The 25,072-nt window shown below is 36.5% G+C and overlaps 1 protein-coding gene across 13 annotated transcripts in view; it reads left to right on the top strand.

Moving 5' to 3' along the window:
• ANO3 (anoctamin 3) overlaps window positions 1–25,072 on the top strand; it is a 256,594-nt gene that overhangs the window by 162,335 nt on the left and 69,187 nt on the right. For all 13 annotated transcript variants that reach the window (XM_066997443.1, XM_066997452.1, XM_066997444.1 and 10 more), the window contains 3 exons: window positions 200–412; window positions 1,381–1,452; window positions 11,693–11,829. In XM_066997443.1, the coding sequence (XP_066853544.1) occupies window positions 200–412; window positions 1,381–1,452; window positions 11,693–11,829 (422 nt within the window). The remainder of the gene's footprint in view (window positions 1–199; window positions 413–1,380; window positions 1,453–11,692; window positions 11,830–25,072) is intronic.

Genomic DNA, 25,072 nt, shown 5'->3' with positions numbered 1-25,072 from the left:
TTTTGATGGAAGAGTAGGTGAAGAATTCCTGGATTCTCTTTTCAGCTCAGCATTCTTCTTCAAATTTGAAATATTTTAAACATTTTTTGTTTAGTCGGAGAGTTGCTTATTAAGTGGATGAAAAAACTTGAATTTTCAAAATAAGCAGTCTGTCTTCGTTGTTGCTTAATACAGCTTCCTTTTCTTTTGGCTTTTCCAGGTATGAATACCAGCAAGAGTGAGACAGTGAAAGAACATCCCTTACAACCCTCTAGAAGATCGCTGCCATGCTTAGCTCAGAGCCAAACTCATCCTCAGAGTCTGAGCAAGCATTCTTCATTTCTGCAGCCAAATCGTGTGCAGCCACAGCCTCGGCCTCAGCCCCTAAGTGCAGGGACATCTACAGCTACAGTGGATGTAGTGTCAGAACGAGGTAAGAGGCTGTCTCTCAGCAGCTTCTTCCAACACTGGGTGTGGAAGGGATCTTTGGGAACATTATTCATAGTCCTGTGATACCTTAGATCAGTTTTTTAGCATCTTCCATTAAATTACAGAGGCATCTGATAAGCTTTGATATGTTTGGGTATGTACAGTTTGTTGAAGAGACAGTGACAGAGTTGTATGCAACAGCTAGAAGAACCTTGGTGCTGAGTTCTTGAGTGTAATCCCTATAATGTTTGAAGTGAGGCTTAAAAAAATTTTGCTTATTTGTCTAAATTGCAAGTTATTTGTGCTCGCTGAAAATAAGACAAGGAACTGCTCACATATGCTGTGAAACAGCATGAAAGTTTCAGTAATCTGTCCTAGGAGAGAGAGGAAAAAAAAAAAATACCGGGCTTTCTGTACTAAAAGTCTTTAAGTATGAACATGTTGGAGCAGACTTCTTCATTCGCTGTCATGACCCAGGGAAGAGTGCTATGAAGAGAATGAGAAAAGGGAGAAAATACCTATGAATTTTAGCTTGTATTTGGCACAGGCTCTACTTTTATTTTATGATCGCTATTTTAATAGATAAGCATGCCTTAACAGAGAGACTAGTCTAGCTGGAGATTTCAGTCATTGTGTATGTACCCTATTGCCAGCTATTGCCAAACACTGTTGTCAAATCTTTGTGAACCTGTATAGATTGAATTGGCTGGTTTCTGCAGCTAAATTTTGGAAAGTCCTTCCTTAATGTCAATAGGCACTAAATGTTACTCTAGTAAGTTATTTTACCAAGTTAAACTTTTCTCTGGAAGAGTGAAAATGTTCAGTAAAGTGATTATGTTTTTTCTTCTGCCAGCGGAAAGTACTTATCAACACTTGAGCATATTTCTTATGTTTTGAGTCACTGACGGCTTTAAAAAACGTATCTTGCCTTCATACATGTGTACGATGATATGACTATTGCTTTTATTCCAGCTAAAGTGATGGAGACTTTGGAAAACAACTTGATCAAGCTGTCTAATACAGAATACAATGATCCATTTTTAGGTAAGTTTATGTCTGAACTCAAGTAATAACAAATTGCCGATGCTTCCATTACACTTGTGGTATTTCTATGTGGAAGAGCAATACTTATCCTGAACTGCCGGGTTGTTTTGAAATGGGAGAATAAATGTGACTAATGAAACGTGTGCTATCATAGATATTTTAAGGGAGACATTTCAGAAAGTTTCGTAATACTTTCTCAATTTTTAGACAAACAGTAAATAGCGATTAAAGAGACATGTATTTTTTCATACATTTAATGTAACCTGTTTCCATAACAGTCCTTCATAATACAATCACTTTGAAGCATACATTACAAATTCATTTGAAATTGTGGGGTTTTCTCCTATTATTATTATTCCTGTATATTACTTTGTTCAGGATTGCCATGGTTGCAGTTGTTATGTTGTTTTTGCTCTACATATTCACACACAAAGTATCTGGCAAAAAAAAAAAAAGGTTACACAGAAAAATAGCTGTAATTGGGGCATATTTGTACCTGCACTTATGCTATTCAGATGCTTAAAGCCAAAGAAAGTAGAAAAGCCTTAAAATAATGTCATCCTTGCAATGTCAGAGACTATATACACACAAAAGGAATAACTTGTAGGTTCCAAAACTATTTTTTAAATTCCCTGTCTATATATCCCCCATTAGAAGTACATAAAGATTTTGCTGTACCTTGCATAACTACTGTGAAAGCTCTTTTTGTTCAGAGTCAGTGTAGCATCCAACTAAAAATGATATCTTCATGCTGAAGGAAAGAGATTTGCTTTTAGAAAGCTATTTCTGCTTAGCTCTCACTTGTTTTTGTATTGATTTTTCTTGCTTCCTAAAATATATGACAGAGAAAAAACTCTTCAAAGTCTCCTAAAGCAGTGACTACTGGAAATGTGAGTGAACCTGATAGTTCCTCCAAAACAAAGTAAAAATGTTTCAAAATTGTGACAGAGTCCAAAAACTTGGCATGAAGATTGTGTTAGAAAACCACACGTCTCAGTTAGGTTCCTGTTGAAGTTAGTGCTGTCCCTCAGTGTAATTGGTTTCATTGGGTAGGCAAGTATGGGTATGAGAAGTTTACACTGTTACTCTTAGTTTCTTTTTTTTTTTTAATCCTGTTCTTTTATTTTATTTCAACTAATTGCTCACATATACACATACTGATATTATTGCATATTTATGTGTGGTAGAGGAAATTTTTTTTAGTAAGTGATGCACTATTTTTCGTTCATATTCACATAGTTTTCACCTGAAAATAAACGTGGAGACCTCAGAGATTGAGGAAAAGATAGATCGAGTCCCATCAGCTCAAAATTGTATTAAACTTTTCTGTGGATGTTCTTTTCTGACTATAGCTATGCTATTTGAAGAGACAGAAGAAAATACTTAAATGGTAGCCTTTTTCTAAAATGGTTTGTTAATTTGCGTGTGTAAATCGAGACACTCCCCAATTATATCACTGAAATCAGTGGAACTATTATATATTTAGAGAAGTGTGATTGGTTGGGATCTTCACCTACAGGCACAAGACAGTATTTATAAATAAATCCCAGAAAGGAGTAGTAGGGATTGTATTAGATAAAATCAGCATTAAGCTCACCAAGAGAAATCAGAGACAGTTAAAAAAAAAAAAAAAAAACCTTTCTATAAACCTTCAAAATTCATTTTTTTTCCTTTTGAGGATCTTGTTTATGTGGGTAAGAAATTGTCTCCAAGTCTAAGCCATTCTGTGATTCTAAACCAAAGAGAAAATAGATTTTTTTTTCCTGAATCTGAACAGTCAAGGGAGTATTGCTGCTTGAGCTTTGATCACCAAGGAAGTGAGAATGATGCAGTGCTGCTCCAAGCTTTGGTGGCATTCTGGCACTTGGATGGAGTTTGCAAAACAGTCTGATTAATGGGTATCATCTTTTTAAGAAACCTTTTCAAACTGCTCTCCTGAGAACATGAAAGAATGCTGAATTAAGTGAATCTGGTGAATTTTTAATTAGACAGTATCGCGGAAGTGTACACAAAGTAGACCAAATGGCTTTCTTCTCTTTCAGAATTGTAACCGACTGGGTCTTCTACCTCTTTGTGAGAAAGGGGCTAATAGGCATCAGATAAACTATTTGAATTCAATGGAAAGCTTCTCCTTTAATTAATTGAAATTGTAGCTAAGGCCATAAATGTATTGGATTTATTTAGTCAGTAATGCTGATGAATTTGTAAAGTAGGCAAATCATGTATTACACCTTTGTTACAGATAACACAGGCAAACAGAACCGAGGACATAATGGTTTTATATGTTGTTTTTTTTTTTCCTCTGTCAGTTTTAGGTGGTAAGTAGTGTTTTTAATTTGAGGAATCAGGGAATTCAAGGAAAGAAATAGGCATTGAGCTTCTGTAATGTATAATGTGATCTGTGGGGTTTCAGATGTGCCATAATGCTCCGTGCTTAGCCAAAGCTTGGTGGAAATTCACATCCAGCAAAGGTTAACATCAGGGCTTTCAGATCTTACACAAGGTGGAAAACACCCGATGCTTGGTTCTGGACCTTTAATAAACAGGATCCATTGTATTTCTCAAAGGGTGATTGTAGAAATTTTCTGTTTTCTCCAGAGCAAAATCATGCTGTTGCTTCGACTTCCTTGAAAATGTTCCTTCTCTTCCTAGGTTTTTGAATTATTGAAGAGTATTAGGTTCTTTTTGTCAATTGTCTGACCTTGTCGCTTATTTTAGCTTGAGTTTTCAATAGACAAATCTAAAATCTGAGCTTGTTGTTCACCAAGGACATTAATCACTCAAGCTTCAGGGCAGCTTCTTGTATGACTTCTACTTTTCTAATGAGTTAAATATTCCTGATTTTTGATTGTTGAGAAAATGGCTTTTTACCTAAGACCTTCCCTAAGAGACAAATATGCCTGCTAACCAATATAGTATGGCTCCAATTCTGGATGAGTACGTGGAAAAACCAGTTACAGCAAATTTATTCTCAACAGAAATAAATTTATGTCAACTCATTTAGCTACAAGTAGCTAGTCAAATCCAGTAACCACGCATCTGGGGGAATTTTCTGAATAAGTTTCTCGATGAGAAAATCCCAGTTCGTCAAGACTTCTTTGAAAATATCTGTGGAAGAAGATTTCTGACAGTGGGGGAGACGTGCAGAGTAACCAGTACCCTGACAGGCAAGCAGTTTGTCAGGGAGTGGAAGGCTGAGAGTTGAGTTACAGATTTCTGCAAGAGTGGTACGCACAGCAACTTGGTGACATCGTTACAGTCTGTAATACCTGGAATTTTTCTTGAAAGATGCCTGAAGTTTTTGTTCTAGTATCAAACTGGAAAACTTCAGAGCAACTGTTGTAGAGACAGTAGAAGTATTTACTGTCTAGCTAAAATCTTTGATGCCAGCCATGGGGGAGATGCTTATGTGGGATGACAAAAACACTCAGGCTGTCTCAGTGTGGTATTTCAGGTAAGAAGAACAGTATGTCTGTGATAGAGCACTTACCTGCGGTGCATTCTCATATTAACAATATGGCCATACGTTTTGTGATGAAAGCTACAGGCTCTGTATGACTTTGTGTCATGTTGCACAAATTAAATTTCAGGAGACAATGCATGTTATGTTGATGCGATAGTCACAAATACCTAAAATGCGTAGTTATAGCAACATGAGAAAACCCTTTCCCATGCTATTTTAGAATTGAGTGTCAGGATCTTATAAGTAAATAGAAGAAAATTTGAAAATATATGTGTTGTATATGTAGATGCATGGAAATCTGGGTTACACAAGAACATGGACATTAATATTACTGAACTTATTACCATGACAAAATATTATTACGATGTTATCCATTTTTTAATAGATTTGAAAGTCATACCAATGAAACTCAAGCAGGTGTCATTCACCCTCTCAAAGGGAATTCAGCATTTTGCTTTCTTTCTAAGTCTTCTGTCTGTGGATATTTGCTTGAAAATACTGGTGTATATTTATGTCCTTTTCTGATTTTGTTGTGCTTTGTTTTTCTTCTGAAAGATGTGCTCAGCAATTAGTTCAGTAGTGCCAGCTGGATTTAAATGACATAGAAGGTTTGATTTCAGTTACTAAATTTGCCTTTACTGCAGCTACCAATAATAGTGACTCTAGTTAGAGTTAGAAAAAGTAATTAAGTGGGAAATATTTAGTAGGAGCCACCACATACAGAAAGTGAAATGCCAAAAAGGAGATGAGCTCATTCCTGTAATGCGTAGTATGGATTAAAAAGATAAAAAATAAAATAAAAAAAAAAAAAGAACTATGTCAGGTGCAAAGGCTCACAGAAACAGGAAATAATCTTCCACTGAGTAGTGTGTTCTTTTCTCGAGTCATCCTCTGTGTTCAGCAGTAGGAGCAGAAGCGCAGTGGCAGTATTTGGACAGATAGGTGGCATGTTTTTCTACCTGCTAGGTTCATTTACATTGTTAAAACTACTGTCATTAGTGTTGCCAGGTTTGAATTCTTTTATGTCCACTTCCAAACCTTGTAAAACAGATTTACAAAGGGTTTTCTTATTGCAATACAGATTAAGGCCTTTTAAATTCCTGTTTATTGCATAAGTAGCTAAGGCATGAAGATTTTGAGAAGTTAGACCATATTGAAAGTGCAGTTAAACTAGGAGGAAAAACTTGTGAATCTGATGCTCAGTCTGCTTGTTAACTTGAAAATCCAATTTGCTCGTTCTAACAGAAATATCTGCATATAAGTAGCTTTCTAAACTGTGTTAAAGTAGGCAGAACTATGACATGCTGAAATGTCTCATTTCAATTAAGATGTCAAAAACGAGTAATGGATAATACAATCAATAGAAATTGGCATTCAGGGTTTAGCTATAATGAGCATCTAATTTTAATTTATTTGGCAGTTTTTATCAGCTGCCTCATTAGCAATTAAAACAAAACTTTGTAATTCATTTATTCTTTTTCATATTATTTTTTCTGAATTAGGTCAATTATGAGTGCTTTATGCATGGTAATGCAGAGATTGAGAAGAATATGATTCAAGAATATGACTCGGGCTCAATTTCTGCTTCAACAGAAAAGGGATGTTTCCACTGTGATGCTTAGAATACATTTTTCAAAAGCTTGTTTGATCTTCAGCTAACGTTCACCATGGGTTAAGTGTGGTGACATCTATTCTGACTGTGTGGTGAGATGGCTGAAAATCTGCCTTAGGATACTTTGTAATGTACACAGTGTCTGAGGGCATTGTCCAGCTGCCACACTAGAGCTGGTTCACACCTGGAGAGCTGGCAGCATGAGTAATGCAGCTAAGCGATCCATTAGGAGCGTAGTGCTTACTGGAAGTAGGTAAGGATTAGTCTTCTGAAAGTAAAATATTGAGGTTTAAAATATCTAAGTACTTTGGGTGTTTAATCTGCCTGTACCAATTCTGTATATCATCTTAACTCCTCCAGATAGCTAAAAACCTGCCTGGCTCCCTTTTTAAAAATTAGATATATTCTGTGTAATGGTTACAATTCTTGTGAGAAATTGTACACTAAGAAAAGCCTGCAGTCATCAACTATGCTAGCATTTGGTATATAAGTATGCATATGCAGGTAGCTGAAAAACCTTTAATGGTATGTTTACAATATAGCATTCCAGGTACCTACCAGAATAAACTAAGATGGCCTAAATTCATCACAACCTCATTTATCTGAGTGTCTAGTGATATCCTCCTGCAGGTTATTTGTTGTTTCTGGGACTAAAATTGGGGCAAAAGGGGATTAACTTCTTGACCAATAATCTAATTCTTTCTAAAGCTTACAAGGTCCAATAATAATCATTTTATCAGAATTTGTGAAACAAAACTATCAAGGAATAATTTTTATATGACTTTCCCTTTCAGTAATTGTGTCAGGTTTCAGTTGAAAAAGATCTTCTATCCTACACCAGTTATCTAAAATATTAATGGATGGTATGTTGCAGGGAAATTGGGACAAATACTTTTTATGTTTTAATTATCATAAAATTAAAATGCACTCTTGGCCCTTCAGAATTATGTGATAGAAAGAAAGGTAGCTAAGGACTGAAGAAGACAAAAGGTGAAAATGCAAACTGTGGACCTGGAAATTAATTTCTAAGTGCTTCTGTGCTGTTGGGTAAAAGACTCCTAGAAATGAAAATCTCTCCATCATTTTTTTTTTCTTATAAGTGCCCTTAGGGTAAGTCTCACTATCATGCATCAATCTTAATAAAACTGTATGTCAGAAATGGTAGATATCTGTTGTGATGAATAAAGACTGAAGTTATTCATCTTGCTCCTGTGTTCAAGGTAAAAAAACAGACTAGCAAGTAGGTTTTCAAACCGCTTTGAGTAAGAGATGTTATCCGCTTGATTAATGCTTAATTTTTTTAAAAGAAAATCATTTTGTACCTAAATCTGGATCCAGGTTGATGGTACAGATGGACGTAAATGTTCAGATGTGCTAACGATTGTGTCAGTGCTATAAATACATACCCAATTAAAGAGATGTCCTTGATTTACTGAATTGAATAGAGAAATTCCCATTGACTTCATTGAAAATTGAAATATCATTGGTTTTTGCCTCTAGAATTAGGATCTGTCACCCTTTTCTCTGATTAAATATTCTCGTCTTTATTTAAAATTTAATCTTTTGCTTTTTCCCAGGGTAAAACCACCACAACAGCAAAGCACATGTAGGACAGGAGTTGTTACCAGCAGAAAAGAGAACAAATTTGGGGGGAGGCAGGCAGTTGCCTGAGGTCTGTTAAGGAGCAATGTGAACTCAGTTTTCCTTTTTTGCTCCTCTGGTGACTTCTTGCCTACTCTCTGCCCCTCCCCAAATCAGGCAGGCTAGTTGGTGGTTGGCACTAGAGTCCATCCAAGAACCACAAGAGCGGTGTAAGCTGGCAGTTGTTCTTGGCAGTAACAACCAATAACAACCAATTTAGTTGTTGTAGGCCAGGGAAGGCATGATGGGAAATAAAGAAATGAAATGAAGTAAACAGTGGATTTCCCACAGTGTAGAGTGAAGAGCTTGAAGCTCACGAGCTTTTCTCGTGATGTTTTGTGGAGCTGCAGCCAAATCAAGTCTCTGTGTTTGAATTTAAAGATGGGTGCTTATAATGCAAGAGAAAGAGAGAAACAGTCCATTTCACTGCCTTTGGGCTATGTTGCATTAAAAACATCCTTCATCCCTGAGCAGTACAGCTCCAGCCACAACATCCAGAAATGTTATCTTGTTTTGGCTTGTGATGATCCCAAATGACAGTTAAAATGCAAAAATAAATACATAATAGAGATTGTAGAGGAAAGGATAGCAGAAAATAGTGTTACTTTATAGACTAAAATAATCCAAAAATGTCATGGAAGTTTTAAAACTGCAGTTATTTAGGAAAGGTTGCAGAAGCTAAATGACTGTGTTTGTATAAAATGCAGCATGCATTGGTGATGCTAGTAAGAACTGAATTTAAAGTAACTTAGATCATATAATTTTATCTTTAAGAGCATGTCAATTGCCCAAGAGAGACTTTATCTTTTAACAGAAGTGGTGGTTACCTTATTATAGAAGAAGCACCTGGTCATAGAATTCCACTAATAGCATTGACTGCTTTTTTAAAGTTTCATCTCATGATCTCCCAAGATCCTTTTCTAAAATGAACGAATTTCATTTTGTATTCTTCACAAATTTTGGAACTGTTCAAAAGAAATTTATAAGAAGTTCAACTTAAGAAACAAAACATGCCTTCCAAAACCATACACGTTTCAATTATTCTATCTAGCCTGTTCTGGTATATAGATGCCATGCAATCCATTTACATTTTTCTCTGGAATTTTATTATTTATATTAAATATTTTGTCTTAAAGTATGCTGCAGAAGAGACAAACAGGACAGCAAGTTTATTCAAAGCATCTGCAAAGCATGCTTCCTGACATTAATGCATATTAATGTTAAGAAAAATGTGCACGCTTGGATATACTTTTTAAATATGGATTGTATGCTATGTCTGACATTTTTTCACACAGGTGTAATATATACTCTAGTGCAATAATTAAATGTGTGTTAATCTTAATTCCTTCCATTTTTACTATATTGATACCATTACCTTGTGGAATAGTGTTTTCAGTGCATAAAATAAGTCATCAATTGTTAAAATGTACAGTGCTAGATTTTGTTAAGTTTTATAATCTTTTTAATTCTAAATTTGTGGTTTTTTTCATTGCTAAAATCTTTTCAGTCTACATTTCAGACAACGTAGCAGGTTCCTCTAGATGGAAGGTAATCTTTTTTACAGAAAATGGATGGTACATTTTAAAAGTCATGGCGTTGAAAATTTAAAAAACGTTTAGTAACTAAAGTATATTGAGCAATAAAACTCGTTTCATAACTTAAGATTATTTAAATAAAACAATATACTTTTGCAAAGTTTTTTTTGTTTTAGATGTACTCGAAATCTCTAATCCTATATAACTTTCCCTGTATAAGTGGACTTTTTAATGTAAGTCTTTCTTTCAACTCAAATGGCTTATCTAGGTGTAAGAGGTTAGGTTTCATAGGACTTTTTCCTTTTTTTCATTTTACACATCTGGGAGTGAGTCAGATCAGCACATTTGCTTAAGTATCCTATTTCCTACCTTGTACTACTTAAAGCATTTTGCAGTCTTTTTACTGCGTTCCCTTTTGTTGTCTGGAGAGTAACCTGTATATTAGGTTAAAACTTTCTTTAGATTAAATAAAGGCTAAGTTTGGTGCTCTCACAATCAAAACAGGCTATTTCATATATTAAAAAGTCCCTTCACAGATTTACTGAGGTTAATATCAACATCGGAAATCACTGAGGGCTCATTTTGTGCAATTATAATGTAAGTAGCTAAACTGCAGGGAAAAAAAAACAGCTTTCTGTAAATGTTCCAGTTTAATATTCCTTCTCAGAAATGTTTAGGCTACATGAGATAATCGTGATTGTTTTTTTCTGTAATATTTACTGTGGAGAATTTAAGGGACAACTTAATGAAAAATACTTTGTTGTTGTAGATGAGCTATTCTGAATATAAAATTCAGGAAATTCAAGATTGTGGTTCCCACAGCAACCATGGCTTGTTTCTTGGCTTCTATTTAGGGTTTAGAATTACTGGGATAAATGCTGTTCCCAGTTCCCTTGACTTTTCCCATGTTGATACGAAAGCTGAGATGAGAACTTGGCTCAGGATTTATGGGTAACTTTTTGGTCTGAATAGTTTCTATTTGCAATTTGTCCAAGATATAATTGCGTGGGAATAATTATTCCATCTTTTTATCTTTAAAATATTTTTTTTCAAAGCTAACCATTTTCCAGCATTCAGTAGATGTTATATGATCCAACATTGTACAGGCATTATCCCTCATTTTACTCCTCTGAGTGTGTATGGTAAGCCTTGTCATGATCTTTTAGATGGAGAATGTGAAAGGAAATTCAATGACTGAAGAACAATTCTCCTTCCAATGGAGGATATAGGGTGACTCAGAGACTTAACTACAGTCTTGCCTGCGGTCATGATGCAGAAGGAAATCTAACTTCTAATAGTGGATCCTAATAAGCTTTGATGAAGGACCTCAGTCATGTGCAGCTATGCTGGAGTATGCAAATATTTTTATAAACGCTTTTGTTGAGTGATTAAAAGGAAATCCACTGAAGAAGAGTACTTTTTTCATGGTGTCAACTATCTTCTACTACCTTTGGGTACACCTCTTAAGTTTTCACCGCAATACCTTAATATGCAAATTTTCAAATACTATATGTAATGATGAGCAGCATGTGTATAGCAGAAGCATTTTCATTGCTTCTGTAATTAAAAAAACATGCAATAACGTTACCCTATATCCAGGATGCACCTGCCAATTTAATTACACATTTTGAGTCTTGACAGTTATGAGTCAAGCACAAAAGAGCTGAATATTTGCATTGTGTTTTTTTGGTTGGTTGGTTGGTTGTTTTTTGTTTGGTTGGTTTTAACTACTGTGAAGGATGTTGTGGGATTTTCTGATTTAAATGGTAGTAGAGGAGAATTGTCAGTAGGATTTCTACTGAAAAGGAAGTCAATTCTAGTTTAAGACAACCAGTTCAAATGAAAAGCTTTTGCAGGAAAGGATAGAATACAAGTTATTGAAAACTTAACACTTAAGAGGAGTATTCCACTGCAGATATAACTTTACTGTCAGTTTCTTTCCACGATAACCTAAAATGAGCCTACTGTTTTCTTCTGTTTTTCCTTCAGATGTAGGAAAGGACAAAGACACATACACAGATGATTCAGAGCATGGGAATTACGATGTTCGTACAGATCAGTCATTGCTTATTCAAAACAAGCTTGCCAGACAGAAAACAGAACCTCGGACTAAATCATCTTTAAAGGTAATGGACAGAAAACTTTATTAAATTGTATCAATTGCCATAATAGCTTAGATATTTTTTAAAATATGATTTTTAATGGGCTGGTTAAGCTAATGTTTAAATAAATAGATATCTCACAGAAACAAATGTAGGAGGCTCCTGTATGACAATTTGACCTACAGAAGCAGTGAATAGAATTCTCTGTAGCAAAAGTGACCAAAATTTTGTAGGATCGAAGGTTCTAATGATTTGCATTGACTCATTTAAATTACGGTAGTCTTCTTTTTAAAAAATATATAATTTAGAGCATTTATGACATAGGACTCCCAGAATGGAGTGAAAAAAAATTATGTCAGCTGGGAGGCCTCAAGAAATTAGGAGAGTTTAGAAAAATTATTATGTGTTGCAGATGATCAGTCAAAAGTGATCTGAAGTGTGTAGGGTTTTCATTCTAAGCAAAATCCACATGGTAGGTAGAAACATTAAATGAAAGACAAAATTCACTTGCTTATAGGAAAGTGTAGGAACTTCAACTAAATAAGTGAAAAAAACATCTCTCCAGATAAAACTGACAAGTTATCTCACCCAGTAATTAGCTAATCATAGTATTCATCACAAGGCATTTTCTACAACACTTCATCCTTTCTAATGCCAAAGAATTATGATTGATTTTCAGTTCAAAATAGATTTTGTTTATTTTTTTCTTGTTGGGGACTGGGAGACCCTTAATTTTCTTTTCTATCAAGCATAATTTCTTGTAAACATAAGACAAATGACCTATTCTCAAGAAATTCTGAATTATTTCTTTCTTCAAGCACTAGTGATTTCAATCTTCAAGTAGCGGAATCTGCAGTACAGTTTTTACCAGCAATTCTATGGTTTTTGGTATATAAAAAAAAATCGGTGCTACTGTGCTATGGATCTAGAACCGCCTCAGTTACTTAAAGAGTCTGTTGTTCATCGACTGTACCCATCAGCAGGATGTTCATTACGCAGTTCTGGCACCCATTATGCTTGTGGTACTTCGTGATTATATCATTGAATGCATGCTTCATGAAGAGTCTTTTATTCATTGTAAGGCTTATTCTCTCAATCACGCTGTATTATCATTACTACAGGATTCTCTAAGACAGATTGATGTGATCTCTGAGACCACATTTTATGGGATGCTTTGGAAAAAAGTTGTTCTTTTGTTGTTTTGTTGTCATTATTGTTTTAATTATAATAGCTACCTAATCACTTAGATTGGTTTGCAGATAATGGTATTTACAGTTTGGAAACTTAGAACCTGAAAATGAAATTTAGTAAAGGCAGAGAAGGTTTATATTTTAATCTGAACCACAGCAATGAGAACTTGTTGTGTTGACAGATTTTTCTTTGTTTTTGCAAGGCTAGATGAGTTAAGACAGAAAAAGCTTTTCTTTCATTTTATTTTTTAACAAAATTTCATTTGATTTTGTAATTACTTAAATTAATTACTGTAATTACTTAAATATCTTAAATGTGAGCTAAAAGAAAAAAAATGAAGAATTTACAGGATTTAAAGTATGTTATTGACATATATTTTGCATAACAGGTAAGGCAGATTAAAAAAAAAAAAGGCTTAGTTGGCAGATAATGTCTGTCTAGTAACAGACTTTTCAACTAACTCTTCATTCTGCTCACACAAGATAACTCTTCTATTTTCACGTAAAATCTAAAACAACCACTACCTGTGTTTCCCCCAAGCAATGCATTTAGGACTGATACAAAGTTTATAGCCAACCAGTAAGTTAACTTTCTTTCAAAGTTCAAAGGGTACCCTTGTATACATATGAAGTTTAAACAAAAGTACAGTTTTTCTGTGTCAGTATTTGTACTTCCTTACCCTAAATCTAAATCTTCTGAAGCCACACCTGGCTTTTAACCTTGACAGCAACTTTTATCACAGCAATTACTTAGGAAGCTTCCTTTGGCTTTTCTATTGTTTTTGTAAATGAGGCATCCAAGCAAGATTCTCCTTTTTACTGTTTGCCTGCCTCCACAGGAGAAAAGCAAGGGAGATTTTTATTAGTCATGTAGTAGAAGAGAAGGTTATTAGTCTTCCTTTGAAATATTGTGCAAGTCCTTCTGGCAGTTAGTGGAAAATATTGAAGGGAAACTTTCTCTAAACCAATATAAGACTAGCAAAAGGAGTCTTCTGATTCCTTTTGAGATGGTTGAAAGTTACAGTGGAAAGCAGAGTGGAGAGCTTTACAGCTGGTAAGTACTCATATATTTGGAGAATTAACTGATTTATCACTATATTAAAAAAAAAAAATCTTAGTCTGATCAGAAAATGAAGATCAGAAATACTGCCTTGACAAAGTGTACAAGGATAAAAGCTCGTTATTCTTCTCTGCTTATTTATGATTCTAATTTAGGATTGCTTTGGAAGGTGTTTTTTTTTTTTTTTTATAACGCCTGAGAGTTTCAGGGACGGTGTCCTGCTGGCACAATGAAAGACAATACACTTCTTTTTTTTTTTTTTTTAATTGTCTGGTGTTTCAGATTGCATATATGATGTGCACTCTCCATAAATCTAACTTGCATCACTGCAGTTTTAAATCTTTAGAAACATCAGATAATTTAGATATAGCACCTGGATGCCAACATTCATCTTGATAGTCATCTACTTTACTCATTTCCTTTGTTATGATGTGTAACTCATAATCCCCTTTAGTGTGATAGGGTGAGATCAGTACAAAATCCACAAATTTTGTATTGACAAACTGGAAATTGTTCAGAACCATTAAAAAGTTATCTTCATTAGCTATCTCTGCTGTTTTCTCAGCACCAACTGCTACTGAGATTGTGTAGGAAGTATGACTTCATGTATGTGATTCCGTCATGGGATCTCACGCAGATGGGTAATGCCAGCAGGTGGCGGCTGAGCAGAATATGGCATAAGTAGTATCTGCTATTGTGATGAAATGTAGGGAGCAAGCAGGTCCCTAATGGTAAAGTTGATATTTGAAATGTTCTAGCTTCATGAAGAAAGGAAAGTGAACTACACACATTTTATCACTTAAATGGGAAGCAACATATGCCTAATGAAGTAATGAGGTCAGTAACAGTGAATTCTTTCTGTACCAATGACTTTAACATGTACAGTGGCGAGAGGAATATGTGAGATATTTTCCAATATTTATCACTATCGGTTCAGGAACTGCAAAGAATGTACCTGTATAGTACCCTAGTTTACTGCTTTTTGTAGTATCCACTGATACCTGCTATAATACTGCATGTCCAAACCAGCTTTGTATTGGAGAGGATCTGACACAAGTTCTCTTTTAGTCTCTGGAAATGTTATGTGACTTCTAATAAACTTTAAATAAGACCTTAAATAAACAATTGCCTAAAACATGGAGAATTGTTTCCATTTAGCTGAACATAATGCTGAAAATTCAATATAATTTGAGCAAAACTCAGTGTGTTCCACGTAGATTATTACAGTTATTATTAAAAGTTAAAACTACCAGTAAAAACCTGAAATATATTTTTTATGCTTTTTATTGGATTCTTTTGGACTCTGAACATATCCATTACATTTTTATGCAAAACAAATATTTACTTTTCAAAATTTTATGTCGGTGGTTTTGAAAATTTGAGTAAATCAAATTTAATATCTATAGAATAAGTATATTTTTAACCTTATTTTTTCTTTTCCACTCTTTTGCAATAGTTATCTTCTGTTTTCATTTTCTTCATGTTTAAGTGCATGTGATTGAGTTGCACAGTTTCTTAAACTTGATTTGTGCTATATGTTCTAATCCTGTCAATTTATCACTAAATTCATCTACATAATTTCACTCATAACCTTGCTGTTGTGTTCAGTGGAGGCCAGGCATGCATGCTCAAAGAGAAGAGTTGTTTTAGTGTATAAATAAGAACAAGATGTTGTCAGCTGACAACGATGTACTGGAAAGGAGAATAGCAAAGGGAGTCTAATAGATAAGTAGTCTGCTAATGCGTTCTAATAACAGAAAAGTAAATAAAGTTTAAAAGGAATGATAACAGATAAAATCATTATCCCAGAATAGAATGACATGGTCAAGTGCAACACAAGTTAACTTCATGTTTATGCTTCCAGTGCATGGTTCTCTTCTGCTGTGAGGTGTGATTTAAAAAATAAAAAATAAAAAATCAGGAAATGAAGGGAAAGTAGTGAGAAATTTAATCACAGTGAAAGATGAAAGTTTTTTTTTTCTTTTTAAAAAAAAAAAAAAAAAAAAAGAAAATGTTCAGTGGTCATGTCAGTTCCTCTTTAGGTCTTCCTATTAGACCTAAAGAGCAAATAGAGGCGATTGAATATTTAAAATGAAAAGCCTCCTCCTGTCCAAGCATCCTTCATTGCCACTTCCCCCTATAGTAATAATGAGCAGATTTTCAATATTTTGCAGTAGATCCCATAAACCTGAAACTAAAATATATGTATTTTTCATATTATATACACATGTATTTTTCATACGTACATCCTAAGTCTAAATAAAGCAAAAAGGAAAAAACAAGTGAAAAAAATAAGGTAACGACTAGTCGTATAGTTTATTCCTAAACGTTAAACTACAGTTTTATTGGGGAGATATTTCTTCCTCTCAGTTCAGAGAACAGCCTGAGTTCTGCACAGTACAATGTGGTATATGCAGAAATACATTAGCATGGGTAATTACGGCAGCATGTCACATTAACCAAGCTATGCTGTCTCTGATGCCCAAGATAGTCTGGATAACTTTGCAAATACAAATAGGTCCACAGTTTTCTGTTCTGGTTTATTGTGGTGATTCAAAAAAGCATGGCTGGGGGGAGAGCAATATACACTTAAGATCAATCATTCTATATTTTTGGAATTAGGAATAGGATAAACATAAAAATCTACTTTAGTTTATCCATTCCCAAACTCTTTAAGCACAAGATGATTACTAACTTAGCCATATCCTTAGAAAATTTCTCAAAAAGCACATCTTGGATTACTCTTAAGTAGAACATGATTTTAAAAATGTTAAAAATGAGTCTAGTACTATTTTATTTAAGTGCACTGCTATAGCCTAAAATCTTTTAAAATGTTTTCACTGCTAGTTCCATGTAACTTAAGAAGTCTGTTATCTTGTTGGAGTTACAGGTTTGATTTTAAACATCCCGAAATAAAGTAAGCTTTAATTTGGAATCTCACTTTCGTTATGGAAATCAGCCTGTTGTAATTAGCTTTAGTAACATATTTGTTTCCAGAAAATACTTAAAGCTAAGAGTTGAGTCATAAAATCTGAATGTAGACACAAACCGTTGAAATGATGATATCCTTAGGCATGAAAATTACTTAAGATGTTAATGCTAAGTTCATGGTAACAGTATTAGGGAGAATTAGTAATGAAAATAAGAGAGGTGTTTTTCATGAACCAGCCAATAATCTCTTTATGTAATAACATTTAATGAACAGGAGTAAATTGTATTGATAGAAAAAATTCTTGTATTTCTGGTAGAATAACCATTCTGCTTACAGTTAGAATGGGAAAGCTGTTCATTTAGATCTTGCAATTTTAGGTGGTTATATCACCTAAGAAGTTCACATAGCACATTTCTGCCCTAGTTCCTCAAATTGTTTCCATGGCTACATCAATCTCATACATGATTTAATAGTCCTGAACTCATCCATTATTATTTCTGAAGCATCTCTTAAAAATCAAGAGATGAAGAGATACAGAAAACTGTTTTTCTTTGCCTCACCTTTGACTACTAGTGTGTTTTAATTGTAAGCTTCTTTCTTCTTCTCTCACTCGTCCATTGCAAGCAGATTTTCTCTGCAAGCACACAAAGTGCTTTTATATGCTGTAGAGTGTTCTGCACAGCCCTATTTAGGCTGTGAGACTCCATGCCAATAAGCTTTATGGTGATGTTTATAATAGAGTTTAGTGTGTCATCAGTAGGTCAGTGAACATATTGTTGCTTCCATGAGGAAGCAAAAACATTTCAAGGTCTATTTAGGTTTGTCTCAGGGTTCTTCAAATGTTTTTTGGTTCTACAGCTACTGTCAAAGTCGTGCTATTATGGAGTGGTGATGCTGGGGCAGAGTAAAATGTATGTGCTCTTTATTATATGTGGAAGGCATTGATATAGTACTCACAAAATCTTGAAATAGATTATTCTCAATTAAGTTTCTACAGTGATGTCTTTTATTTGAAGATAAAATTGAAAGGTCTATTAAAAATGAGAACAACTATTCACTTGTAAACTAATTTGCTTATATCTAATGAATACTTACACATTTGCTTATACGCTGGAGGCTAGTAATTTGTATTCACAGAGTAACTGCTACCATTTTGGATAGCACAGAGTATTTTATCCAAGATTTCATATATTATTTGGATATTTTCTGTTTGTGTTTTTTTTTGTTGTTGTTGTTAATTGATTGATTGATTGTTTTTTATGATAAAATAGGATGTTAGATAGGTAAATTGTACCTCAAGTGAACTTCTCAAACCTGGACACTTGAAATTTAACCTTAAACTTGGTATAGATGCTAGGCAAAGGTACAAATACTGTGCTACAGAATTCAAGAGAGGAATACTTTTAACCTTTAAACTAAAGCACGAAAATTAGTTTACCTGAATTATATTCTATTCCTACTGTGATTCCACCAATTGTCTGTGAATGATACTGGACAAATTATTTACTTTCTCTTTAGCCTTTTTGACTTGGATGGAAATATTGTCAATTGCTTTCCACGGCCCTCTTGTGTGTGGGAGTTCTGTTTCTGCTCCTTCAACTGATACTATGCATTATCTAGACATGGTTGAAGTGACCTTGACAGCTAACAGACTATCTGCAGGGAAGTGTTAATATTAAAGAAAGTAAAGCTGTGAACTTGGAAACAGAAACCTGTAAGTTCCACCTTACCTAGTGCCTTACCAAAGCCCAAGGGGCAGTAGGAACTGACCAAGCAAGAGAACAATTAGCTGCTTTCAATCTATGCTAATGCTTATAAATTTGTATGCATTAGAGTGTCAGTTAGCAAAGAAATTGTATTAAGAATATTTAAGGTTTGCTGTTTTGTTTCTTTTTTTGTTGGTGGTGTTTTGTGTGGTTTTTTTTTTTTTTGAAGAGGTAACACAGAAAAGATCACTTATACAGACTATATAATTAAAACTTCATTTTATGTTTAATTTATGTAGTCGTCTTTACCATTTGAAATACAGATTGTTTTGTACATCAGAAATGTGAGTTGTAAATACATCATAAAATGTCTGCATGAAACATTGTGACTTATGAAAGGGAAAAAAAATGAGCCACACCGTTTACCAGAATCAAACCAAATTTAAAAGTTTTTGATATTCTTCTCTCGCATGTCTTCTTTAAAGTTACCTCTGTTTTTATTGTCTTTGCTAAATACCATGCATTACATTACCAGAGAGGCTGTCTGGATTCAGTGCTTCCACATCCAGTAGCAGCATCACTTTTTCTGTTGTTGCATTCTTCCTTTCCCTTCCCTTCTTATAGTTTCCCTGGTGGATTTGGGGGAAGTAAAGGCATTTGAATAAGTCTCTTTTTAATATGGTAAATTTATCAAAATTATTATTCCCCAGCACACTTAGCTGTTAGAATTCACCAGCTGTCTTAGGAAGGAAATTATGTTCAAAATCTTTATAATAAAGAGATCTTGAAGACAGAAATTTAGTAAATTTCAACTGTAAGAAGAATTTTGGGGCTCAGCTGTCTGCAGCCGTCTATATTTTGGATCATAGGTTCTACTTTCTTGGTATGTTTCTTTTTCTTTACATAATTTTACAAATTTAAATCCAAATTACACCACTTATGTGGAAGGAAGTTGAACTTCGTGTCTACTGTAGAGGCAAAATAAACAATGTTCTGTGGGGTCTTAATTTTTGTGTGCTATATCGGTCAGCACTAACATAACGGAATGCTTCCATTGTTGATTATGGCTGGGAAATGATATTCTTGTATGTTCTTATAAATGTGAAACTTCCTTAGGTTCTTTTTAGAAAGAACATGACAGTCCTTTAAGTCAGAAATTGAAACACAGATTATTCTCTGCCTGAGCTACACCCCAATGTAAATGTTGTTTCTTGCTATATGGGTACCTTGGGTCAGAATAACCTGCTCTGGGCTGAGTCCAAGACACTTTGTGCATGCTGCCAGACTAGCACTTGCCCTGTGCTTTTGTCTGCGTGTTATTTATGACTATTAATTTTGAGGTTGGTAGACAAAACTATGTCTGAAATATATTTTAACGCAACTTAGAAGTGCATCAGCGGCAAGCTGCTAACAATAATAGTTGTCAGCCTCTGTGTTGATGTGTATATGTGTATAAACTAAGTAGAAATTGTGCTCATTTTCATTGTCATTGTTGTCAAATTTCAGGAACCTATGAAGCAAATCTTAAAATATAATTACTAAAGGTCTACTTTCCAGCTCTTCATTTAGCCTGCATATGTTAGATTATATAAATGAAAACCATATGTAAAATGAAAAAGCTAGTCAATTTCTTCCACGACAGACCTGATTTACTGCACATTGTAAGTTAGAATAAATGAATTTATTAGAGAAACACGTGGCATCTAGTAATAGGGGCTTTTCCTAGGTTAAATTCACAGTTAGGTACTTTGATGTTTTGCCTGAATAAAAATTTTGTCACTGTTCAAACTAGAGTCTGTTATGACATGAATTTAGGGAAATGTTAGGTTGATGAATCCAATATGTGGAAGTAAAGCTTCAGTTGGGGATTTCCGTGTATCTGGTCAGTTGTTGTCTGTACTATTTCATTGTATAAATGAATGCAAAGAAAATTTGAGTCCTCAAATGGGTGTTAATTAATCCCTTAGAATAATGAACACAAGAATACAAACTGCAATGGGCTATTTCTAAAATCAGTCAAATGAATACTGATTGAAATTGCGAGCTTAAGAAAATGAAACTTCAATGAAGAGGTTCCTTTTTATCGTGAAGGGAAATTTTATGAGGTTTTATGAGGTCTTTTGCCTTGGCTTGAATGCTTTTAGTGTGGTTCAACATTAAAATCTGACTTTAGGTTACAATATAGGCAATTTTTAATATTTTTAATATTTAATATATTGTTCAGTATTAAGTATTATAGAATACTATTATAATATATAGCATATGCATAAAGTGTTTTTGTATATATTTGTATATGTATATTTTGTATATATTTGTAATGAAAATAATAATATTTGTCCTGTGATCATGTTTTATGTTATTAGGTTGTGTCTGAGTGTAGGTAATTGTGAAGTTTCTTAATGAAGTCTGTTTTAAGAGGAAGACTGCACGTTTAGCCAAAGTGTAGTGGTTGCTTTGAAACAATGATTTTTCATTTAAATAAGGTATGTTAAGAGTGCAGTTAATTTTAAATGGATATTTGAGTCAATTTGTTTCATTAACAGTATTACAGTATGTGGTGGTTTTACTCGGGTGGGCAGCTGAGTTCCACCACAGCTGCTCTCTCACTCCCCCTCCTCGAAGAGGAAGGGGGAGAAAATATGACACAAAGAGCTCAAGGTTTGAGATAAGGACCAGGAGATTGCTCAACAATTATCGTAACAGGCAAAACAGAGTAGGGAGATAGGCAATAAATTACTAACAAGCTAGAGAAGCGAGAAACGGGAAAAAAAAAAAAAAACCTTCACCCTAGAATATCCTGAGTTGGAAGGAACCCATAAGGATCATCAAGTCCAACTCCTGGCACCGCAGAAGTCTGCCCAAAAGTTTAGACCATGTGACTAAGTGCACAGTCCAATCTCTTCTTAAATTCAGACAGGCTTGGTGCAGTGACTACTTCACTGGAGAGCCTGTTCCAGTGTGCAGCCACCCTCTTGGTGAAGAACCTCTTCCTGATGTCTAGCCTGAACTTCCCCTGCCTCAGCCTAACACCATTCCCGCGGGTCCTATCACTGGTGATAATGGAGAATAGGTCACCTGCCCCTCCACTCCCCCTCATGAGGAAGCTGTAGACTGCGATGAGGTCCCCCCTCAGCCTCCTCTTCTCCAGGCTGAACAGGCCCAGTGACCTCAGCCGCTCCTCATATATCTTCCCCTCTAGGTCCTTCACCATCTTTGTCACCCTCCACTGGACACTCTCCAACAGTTTCACGTCCTTTTTGTACTGTGGTGCCCAGAACTGCACACAGTACTCGAGGTGAGGCCGCACCAGTGCAGAGTAGAGTGGGACAATCACTTCCCTCAACTGACTAGCAATGCCGTGCTTGATGCACCCCAGGATACGGTTGGCCCTCCTGGCTGCCAGGGCACACTGCTGGCTCATATTCAACTTGCTGTCAACCACAACCCCCAGATCCCTCCCTGCGGGGCTGCTCTCCAGCATCTCATCGCCCAGTCTGTACGTATAGCCAGGGTTGCCCCGTCCCAGGTGCAGGACCCAGCACTTGCTTTTGTTAAACTTCATGTGGTTGGTGATCGCCCAGCTCTCCAATCTGTCCAGATCTCTCTGCAAGGCCTTTCTACCCTCATCCGAGTCCACAACTCCTCCAAATTTGGTGTCGTCGGCAAATTTGCTCAAAACACCTTCTAGTCCTACATCCAAATCATTTATAAAAACATTGAAGTGGACTGGCCCTAAAATGGAGCCTTGAGGGACCCCACTAGTGACCATCCACCAGCCAGATGTGGCCCCATTTACCACAACCCTTTGAGCCCTGCCCGTCAGCCAATTGCTCACCCATCACATGACGTTTTTGTTTAACTGTATGCTGGACATTTTGTCCAGTAGGATCCTATGGGAAACCATGTCAAAAGCTTTGCTGAAGTCCAAAAAGATCACATCAGCTGTTTTCCCTTGATCGACTAGATGGGTGATCTTATCATAAAAGGAAATCAAATCTGTTAGGCAGGACCTACCCCTCGTGAAACCGTGTTGGCTGGGACCAATGACTGTATTGTCCCCCAGGTGCGCTTCAATAACTTCAAGCATCATCCTCTCCATAATTTTACCAGGCACTGACGTGAGACTGACAGGCCTGTAATTGCTAGGGTCTTCTTTCTTACCCTTCTTGAAAATCGGCACAACATTTGCCAGCTTCCAGTCCAATGGGACCTCTCCAGATTCCCAAGATCATTGAAAAATGATTGAGAGAGGCCCTGCGATGACGTCAGCCAGATCTTTAAGCACCCTGGGATGAATCCCATCCAGACCCATGGACTTGTATGGATCCAGGTGGAGCAGCAATTCCCGCACACATGGAGTTTGTCATTCCCACCATCCCGGTCCACCAGCTCAGGGTACCCTGGGTCCCGAAGCCCATCATCAGTGTTGAAGACAGAGGCGAAGAAGGCGTTAAATGTCTCTGCTTTGCCTATGTCATTGTCTGTGAGGAGACCTTCCCCATCTAGTAGAGGACCTATGTTTTCTTTGGTTCTCCTTTTTCTGTTCACATATCTAAAAAAACCTTTTTTATTGTCTCCCACAGACATGGCCAGCTTCAACTCTAGTTGGGCTTTGGCCACACAAATTTTCTCCCTACAAACACGAACAGCATCCCCGTATTCCTTCCTCGTCGCCTGACCCTCCTTCCAGCAGCCGTACACTTTCTTTTTTTGCCTAAGCTCCAGTAGAAGATCCCTGGTCAGCCAGGCCGGCCTTCTGCCCCGCTTGCCTGACTTCTGATATTTTGGAATCACCCGATCTTGTGCTTTTAGGAGGCAGTGCTTAAAGACTGACCGGCACTGATGGACGCCAGTGCCTTCAAAAGCAGTTTCCTAGGGGACCTTGCTGACTAGTTCCCTGAGCAGCCTGAAGTCTGCTTTCCCCATATCCAGGGCTGAAGTTTTAGTGACTGTTTTCCTGCTGTCACCATAAATCCACCCTATCTGTCACCCTATCCACCCTCTTCCACCTCCTCCCCCTGAGTGGCACGGGGGAACAGGGGATAGTGGTCAGTCTATAGCACTTCGTCTCCGCCACTCCTTCTCAGTCCCTCTCATCCCCTTTGCTGTGGGGTCCCTCCCACAGGATGCCATCCTTCCCAAATTGATCCGGTGTGGGCTTCCCACAGGCAGCAGCTCTTCAAGAACTGTTCCAGATATGGCTCTGTACCACGGGGTCCATCCCTCAGGAGCAAACTGCCCCAACCTGGATCCCCCACGGGCAGCAGCTCCTGCCAGGTCACCTGCTCCTGCGTGGGCTCCTCTCCACGGGCAGCAGCTCCGGCCCGGGGCCTGCTCCGGCAGGGGTCCTCCACAGGCCACAGCCTCCGTCAGTGTAGGTCCACCTGCTCCACCATGGTCTCCTCCACAGGCTGCAGGGTGGAACCCTGCTCCACCGTGGTACTCCATGGGCTGCAGGGGGACAGCCTGCTTCACCATAGTCCTTAGCACAGGCCGCAGGGGACTTCTGCTCCTGCGCCTGGAGCACCTCTCCCCCTCCTTCTTCACTGACATTGGCACCTGCAAGGCTGTTTGTGTGGCAGCGTTTTTTGTTTTGTTTTTGTTTTTTTTCCTTTCACTTTCTTAAATATGCTCTCATAGAGGTGCAAACAACATCGCTTATTGTCTCGGCTCTGGTCAGCAGTGGGGCTCTTACCTAACATGGAGCAGCTTCTAGATTCTTCTCACAGAAGCCACCCCTATGGCCCCCTGCTACCAAAACCTTGCCACGTAAACCCACTACACAGTAATGATATTACATATTTTAAGAAACCACGTATATTTGTAGGATTATGGCCATGAAGCAGCAATTGAAGTTACTTTCACCCAGGTTCAAAACGAAGAAAACAAGATGGCTCTCCCAGAAGTGACCTGTGGAAATCCTTATGAAAAGTGTTGTGGAAACTTAAAGGTTACATGGATTCAGGGGTAGCTGGACAGCGTTATTTATGTAAGAGAAATTCCATAGGATATTACCAAATACACAGAAAGATGAGCTGAAATTAGCTGAATATTGGGCTGGAAATAGAAGGAAGTAGCACTTTTCCTAGTACACGCTCTCTCCTAGACAGGTTTCTTTCTGTAACTTCTATTTGTAACCAAATTAGAGATAACACTTCATAATGGTTTGAATATACTTCAAACATTGTGGTTTTGCTGTTGCACAGCTCAAGTTGTAAAAATTTGAAGAAGTCAATGGGAATTTGCATATTGGTTTGAAAAGTAGCAGGTTTTTCTCACTGTTCTGCCCAGTGTAACAATGTTCAGTGAGATATTTATGGAAATGCAATTACCCATAGCAAATAAGGCTGTGATATAGAGTAAACAAGCTTGGGAAAGG

The sequence above is a fragment of the Anser cygnoides genome, chromosome 5 (assembly GCF_040182565.1).
Source record: "Anser cygnoides isolate HZ-2024a breed goose chromosome 5, Taihu_goose_T2T_genome, whole genome shotgun sequence".
Taxonomy (NCBI): Eukaryota; Metazoa; Chordata; class Aves; order Anseriformes; family Anatidae; genus Anser; species Anser cygnoides.
This window is presented reverse-complemented; position numbering and strand designations above follow the sequence as displayed.